Source organism: Plasmodium cynomolgi, chromosome 13, assembly GCF_000321355.1.
Source record: "Plasmodium cynomolgi strain B DNA, chromosome 13, whole genome shotgun sequence".
NCBI classification, from domain to species: domain Eukaryota; phylum Apicomplexa; class Aconoidasida; order Haemosporida; family Plasmodiidae; genus Plasmodium; species Plasmodium cynomolgi.
In genome coordinates, this window is record NC_020406.1 from 130,531 (window position 1) to 137,395 (window position 6,865).

The 6,865-nt window shown below is 44.3% G+C and overlaps 3 protein-coding genes across 3 annotated transcripts; 1 reads left to right on the top strand and 2 right to left on the bottom strand.

Annotated features, from left to right (window-relative positions):
* Window positions 1–62: 62 nt before the first annotated feature.
* PCYB_131310 (hypothetical protein) lies at window positions 63–3,015 on the bottom strand (the record flags this gene model as incomplete). Its single annotated transcript, XM_004224156.1, has 11 exons — window positions 63–169; window positions 290–361; window positions 521–621; window positions 839–968; window positions 1,173–1,269; window positions 1,405–1,481; window positions 1,618–1,704; window positions 1,856–1,883; window positions 2,367–2,410; window positions 2,501–2,581; window positions 2,760–3,015. Coding segments are annotated over 11 exons (1,080 nt in total), but the record flags the coding sequence as incomplete, so codon positions are not given.
* A 357-nt stretch (window positions 3,016–3,372) lies between these two features.
* Window positions 3,373–4,227, bottom strand: PCYB_131320 (hypothetical protein; the record flags this gene model as incomplete). Its single annotated transcript, XM_004224157.1, has 2 exons — window positions 3,373–3,507; window positions 3,541–4,227. 2 exons carry the CDS (start codon window positions 4,225–4,227, stop codon window positions 3,373–3,375), a joined length of 822 nt encoding a protein of 273 aa, XP_004224205.1.
* Window positions 4,228–5,265: 1,038 nt separating this feature from the next.
* Window positions 5,266–6,387, top strand: PCYB_131330 (cytidine and deoxycytidylate deaminase-like protein; the record flags this gene model as incomplete). Its single annotated transcript, XM_004224158.1, has 1 exon — window positions 5,266–6,387. A coding segment is annotated over one exon (1,122 nt), but the record flags the coding sequence as incomplete, so codon positions are not given.
* Between the last annotated feature and the right edge of the window lie 478 nt (window positions 6,388–6,865).

Sequence of the window (6,865 nt, forward strand, 5' to 3'; positions counted from 1 at the left end):
ATAATCAATGCAAACAATCCACCAAACAGTGCAACCCAAACGAACGAATCGCTTGGCACCTCTCACTTTGCGGAGCACCCAACCAATGAACATCTGCTTCTCTCTTCGTCCGTACCTGTCTCGACGAGGTTTCTGAGCACAGTTAGCACGTACGTTGTGATGACCAACACTGACGCGGTAAAAATAGGGAAAAAAAAAAGTGAGTTATACATGTGTCTACATCCCCTGCATATATTTACGCACATGTGTTAGGCCATCTCTCACGGCGTGTTAAACCCAGCTAGCCTACCCGAAAGTGAAAAAATTGTGCTCAGTGAGGAAAAATTTACTGAGCTGGGGATCATAAAAAATATGCTGGGGTCTGCAGAAGGGGGATGAAAAAAACAGGACCAACTAGTCTATTGTTACCAAAAAAAATTGCATCTCTCGTTGAGCGTGTCCACTTTGCGGAGGCGAATTTTACTGCAGGGTGAATGGTCAGTGCGTGGGCACCCCTGACCACTTCCCCCTATGCACTGACCTATGGGATTCATCGCTTGGCTCGCTAAGCAATAAATCTGCGTGATGGACGCGGCGATGGGCAGCGCGCACAGGAAGGACACGATGTATTTATCCGATTGGCTGCGCATAGGGGGAGGAAAATATAAAACAGAATAAATAATGCACCTTCAGCGGCGTTTATCTCGATGTGCACGTTCAGACGCGGTGGAATTGGAACGGCAAGCATGCCTCCACATGTGTGCACACAAAAATGCATACATATTATTGTACACGCTGTACGCGCTGCACACGCTGCACACTCTGTGCGCGCTACTTTGTCCACCGTTCTCCTCCTTACACGCTCTGTGGACTCTTCAACTCGCTGTCGTCAAAAATCCGGGGAAACAATTTCTTAATGATCAACGCAAATACGCCAAGCACAAGCAGGTGCACTGCCTTTAGGACCATGTAGTAGTTTCCCTTCAATACTTGGCAGTGGGGATGCAAAAAAAGGGGAACAAATATATGAGGGGGGCAACGAAAGGGGTACAGCGCAGGGGGAGCAACACACAGATTAGCGGGGGTAGATGGTCGGGCAGTCAAATGGACAATAGAATTTGCCGCGAAGTAGGAGCTCCATGTCCACCCCCAAAGCAGGTATATTCTCGCAAGACCCCTTCTCAACTACTAACGAGACATGTACAGGTAACCAGTGAACCCGTAATCGAAAGCGTTTGCCTTGTCACCCCCCAAATGGGTTACAATGTCGTATAAAAACTTGGACAGAATCTGCAGGTGGGTACAAAAGGGGGTTAAGTGTTGTCTCTACAGCATGGACACACACGTATTGGGGGGAGAGAGAGTGCAAATAACTCATGGACGAAACCAAGTTAGGTGCCCATTTTACGAGACTCAAAAACATACAAAGGAAAATATATAGCGGGTAAAATTTGACAGAGATTTTATTTTGTAATCTGAGTAGACTAAATTGAAGGCGAAAACTGCAGGGGTGGAAGGGAAGAAAAATAATTCTCACTTGTGATTGCACTTTCGCAGCTCAATCTTGCTGCTCAGCATTGCGCTTAGCCTTGCCACTCAGAATTCCCGCTCAGCATTCCCGCTCAGCCGCGCGCGTACCTGCGAACACCAGCGGCAGCGAGCAGACTAGCCCGACGCTCAAAATCCCGTTGGTCAAGAAAAACACCACCATAAGGGTGAAGTACGCTGCAGGGGAAAAACGCACACGCAGTCCCCAATGGGGCGCATTAGTAGGTAGCCAAACGTGTATGCACACATATGTATCCTATGTGGTTTGACTGTCTCCACTGTGGAGGTAATTCCCCCACCAAGGTAACCACTTCTTAGAAGTACTTACCACATATGGATGACAAGGTGAAGGTCGTCTGATTTCTTGTGTGGCCTAACAAAAGTCACAAAGTGGAAAATGTTATCACCCCTCTGTTGCTTTAACCGTCCTTGTGACGCTACGCAGGAATATCCGTGTGTGTGGGTGGGGGGGGTGACTCACCGAATACGCCGATGTAAGCAAAGAAGGGCAACAGAAAGAGAAGCAGCAGAGACATGTACACCTTCATAATTCCGCTGGAAAACTTCATAGACGATGTGGCGGAAGGTGCATATGTGTGTACGTGTGTGTGTATGTGTATATGCATGCGTATGTGCATGCGTATGCGTATGCGTATGCTTCATGCTCAGGCACCCTCTCGGTGAGCATAGTTGGCAGCAGAAGCAGGAAGCATTTCATGTCTGCCACCTAACGAGCTCTCTAAGTTGCTTCTTTTAAATTTAGACAACACAGGCAAATTTTTTGAAAAGGTTCTGTACTACATATTTTTTTTTTTTTTTACTTATGTAAAAAAGTTTACTTGATTAATCGAGTACGCCTTGTCCACCGTTTTGCTCCATATGTCTGCGACGAGGTGGAGAAAAAGATAACCCGGTTAGCTTGCTCCCTTTTCTGCTTCCTCTAAGCAAGCACGCACTAAGCTCGATGTCGAACCTGTTTTGTTTTGCGTTTGGGTAAATCTGGACTCATCGCTATGGACTATCCGGGACAGAAAGCTCGCCGAAGGGGACGAGGCTGCTCGAAAGAGGGAAAAGCGGTTTAGCCGGTTAGCCGTTTAGCGGTTTAGCAGCTTAGCAGTTTAGCAGCTTAGCTGTTTCGCGGTCGGGCTGCTCCGTCTCCGAACAAGTGCAGGTAGGAGCGCGCCCCGAAAGCCCTCTCCGAAAGCCCTCCTCGAAAGCCCCCCTCGTGTAACCGAAAAAATACGTGAAGCTCCTAAACTCGTCGTCCAAGTACGCATCCTGCTTCTGAATGACTCCATCAACAACAGGTCTTTTTTTACAGAGGACAAGGAACAAAAATAGGACAATGGCTAGCACCTTCATTGTTGCTGCTACGTTTTTTCGACTTGACAAAAAAGGAGGCACACAACATGCACATATATAAGTATACTTATTTGCGTAGTTGTAAAAGGAGGGTAGGGGAAGTATCGACAAAGATGATGCGCCCTCTCAGTGGTGAAACCAATCCGAAAAACAAACACATTGGGGAATCGACGTTCAGTTGGTAAACACAGAAATGGGTAAACAAACATTTTTTCATTTTCTGAAAGGGGCGCCACCAGGTAGGCATCATCTCATCCTACGACAATTTTGCGCAAATGCATGCTCGCGCCACGGGGCGCTACAATGTACGTACATCACACGGGGGGTGAAAAAAAATAAAAAATAAAAAAAATAAATAAATAAAGTAAAATAAAGTAAAATAAAGCAACATAAAGTAACATAAAATAAAAACAAAATAAATGATCGCTGTAAGCGATGCCCAACTGCACAACGGGCAAGCAAAACCCCCCGCGCGGGCAGCCACTACACGAAGTCGTCCTCCATGAGCGCCCGCCTTATGAACTCAAACTTGGCACGCAGGTTATGCGCAGACGTGTTGCTCAGGGTGCTTTTCCTCCTCTGCTTGTCACACAATTCACACAGATCTTTCATCTCCTCCTGGAAGTGTGCAAAGTAGGATGGCAAATTCACGTCATTAATTTCTGTGCTATTTTCCACCCCCAATTTGCCTTTGTCAACGTAGAGAGGGGAGCCATACCTGTCCTGGTAATCCCCGTCCAAGCCGTCATTACAACTTAGGATGATCGAATTGGTGTCCATCATGAAATTTAAAATATTCCTCAAGTCATTGTATACACAAATTCTTTCGCACTCTTCTGTCACGTCCAAACATAGATTCATTATGCATGGCGACATGTACAAGGGGCAGGGGAAATTATTTTCTTCAACGTGTTGACTAAAGTATAGCAAAAATAGGAGATAAATACAACCAGCTTGAAACCGAATAATTTCTGCTTCGTACCTGTGCATATATTTATTGTCATTTTTTTCAAATGTTTGTTTAAATACGTACTTCCATGCACACCATAATATTTTCCACGTACACATATTCTGTTCATATCTTGACTTGGACAAAATTAAAGAAAAACTGGTTTCTCTAAATATGGATCCGAATAGCAATAGTCCGCTCTCATCATCCTTTCCTTCCTTATCTTTTATTTTACTACTTTTGCTCATCCACATGTGCAGCACATTTTCTATGTCTTCCACATTGCATTTGTACCTTCCTGGCAGTGCGAAGGGCACATAGTACTCCCCGCACAAATCTCCCACCCTCCGGACGTACTTTTCCTCCTGTACACAGTCTATTGTGTACATGGTCTAGTGGGATGCACTTATATAGATTTGCACTTAGGTGACTTGAAGAAAAAAAAAAAAAAAAAGCACAATATTTATGTGCAGTCTTTGCGTGGCCATAAAATGGATCCTTCCTTCTCCTCACATTTTTCCCCTTCAAAATTGGGTGATCTTTCCAATTCGTTCTTATCCTCACATGTGCAACCGCTGCGCCTTCGTAATGGAGTACTCAACTGGTCTCCCCCCAAAAGCATTTGCAAAACTGCTTCAAAGGGGAGAGGATGCATCCTATTATCTATCCCAAACTGTGTGCTATTTTTTCTTATTTTCCCATTACAAAAAAAAAAAAATAATCATTTGGCTAGTTCTCCAAAAACAGCCAAAGTGCTCCACATTTGGGCAGTATTCACCTGAACAGTTCATTTTTTTTTTTTTGCAATGCGTAAAGGTGAACAGTTTCATTTGTGCAAGAGCCATTTGGATGCCCCAAACTTGGTAAAAATAAAAGCGGGCTTGGGGGGGTTCACCCATTTTTATGCGAAATTGAAGAGGAACTACTCACAAAACAGTTATTATAACAGAGGTAGAACATATGTAACCCGAAAAACGAAAAGTGAACAAGTGCGAAATGGAGAAGCATACAATTACCTCCTCACGCATAGCCAGCCTCTACGTTACAATGACAAGGACACCCTTTTGGTATAAAGCCAACCAAAGCGCATAATTAAAGGAACGTCCAAGATGAGGACTACCCAGTTGGGGCGAAAAAGAAAGTTAACCCCTCCGTAGCTGTTCGCATATAGTTTTTCTCTCAAAATGGAAGATTTTACCGTTAGCTTTTTTTTTTTTCTTCTTTTTTGTGCCTCTTCAATTTGTTCAGCTGCTAGTGACATTTGCTCACATGTTGGCTCCTCCATTTTGATATAATTTTCAAAGGGGTTCCTCTTCCACAGTTCAAATAAAGGACACCTTTCAGGGCCACTTTGCATGAACATCTTATAGGGACCCATCCACACCCTTGCTGGGTGGTATAGCCAATTGTTTGCTGTCCCACCCATGATGTACTCCCAAATCATTGACATAGTACAAGTGTACCCCGACTCGTACACGCAAGCGATCGAATTAATCCCCATGTACTGTCTTGAAACAACGAAAGACACCACAAAGGAATGCTTAAATGTGATGCGAGATTTTGTCAATAGCCAACTTGGTAACAATTATAATCATTTAAAAAGGTGTCGAAAATTAAACGAGGAAAATATCCAAATACTTGTGGGTTTCTGTGCCCAACTGCCAGACGATTTACTTAGCAAAGTTGTGCAAATAAATGGAGGCAAATCAATTCCCATAAAAATGGTGCATGTATCCAAGCACCCCCCCATGACGAGAAAGCAGTACGCAGAGTGGTCTGTGCATTGGCCACTCTATTATAGAAAACCAGCAAATGAGTTAACAACGTTAGCAAAAGAAGAAATAAAAAAATTCATACACTTTGTAAAAATTGCAATTCGAGTTGGGAAAATTTTTGGCACATGCCAAGGTGGGTGCGTTTTAACGCACAATCATAAAATTATTGCCTGTTCAGGTGATAATATAAAAAATCACCCACTGCAGCATGCAGTGATGTTGGCCATTGAGCAGGCTTCTTTCAAATTACGCCACCTGTGGAAAATCAAAAAGGAAGTGCACATGGGAACAAACAATTATAACAGTAACACTACGGATTGCATCACTAATCACGTGCAGAATGCGCACACCTCGGAATGCGAAGCGGTGGATGAGGATGAAGTAGTCGATGGTGGAGCCGCTGATAGAGTCGATGGTGGAGCCGCTGATAGAGTCGATGATGCAGCCGCTGATAGAGCCGCTGATAGAGCCGCTGATGGAACCGCTGATAGAGCCGCTGATGGAACCGCTGATGGAACCGCTGATGGGGCAGATCTCACGCGGTTATCCACGCTCAACCCTGTTGAGGACGACCAGTACCTATGCACCAATTATTACGCCTACCTAAGCCACGAACCCTGCTTTATGTGTGCAATGGCGATGGTGCACTCTCGCATTAAATGTGTCATCTTTGATGAATTGAACCGAGACAATGGAGCCTTGTTCAGTCGGGCAAAGCTGCACTGTGTAAAGAACCTCAATCACCATTTTAAGGTTTACAAAACGGTGCGCCACAAGTGATTTTTTTCCCCTTTTTTGGGGGAACACACACACATCAGATTAAGTGAACACGTAGTTGTTTATGTATCTCCCCCATTTTTAATTCCCACTCGAGGGGACCCCTCTGTGGTGTGTAGTTATTTGTTCCTTAGTGACCAATTCAAAAGAAAATTTTAACAGTAGAGTCATTTTTTCAAGTCGTACTTGTAACTCACATTTTTTGCATGCTTCACGGGCATAATAACATATGCCATTTTTTTTTTTTAACTCGCCATTCCGTATGATAACCGCTACTTCGTATGACCCTTCTCCAGGATCGACGTAAACCCCATGTGTATGTTTCGTTCTTCCTCATTTGCAAACGAGCTGCTCCACTTGCCGCGGTCGCATGAATGTACGTGTGTAGATAATATATTATGACATGCCTGCATTGGCGCAGCTATCCTTCTCGATCCCCCGCCATGCTAATTAAAAAGGAAGAAAAAAGCCAAGA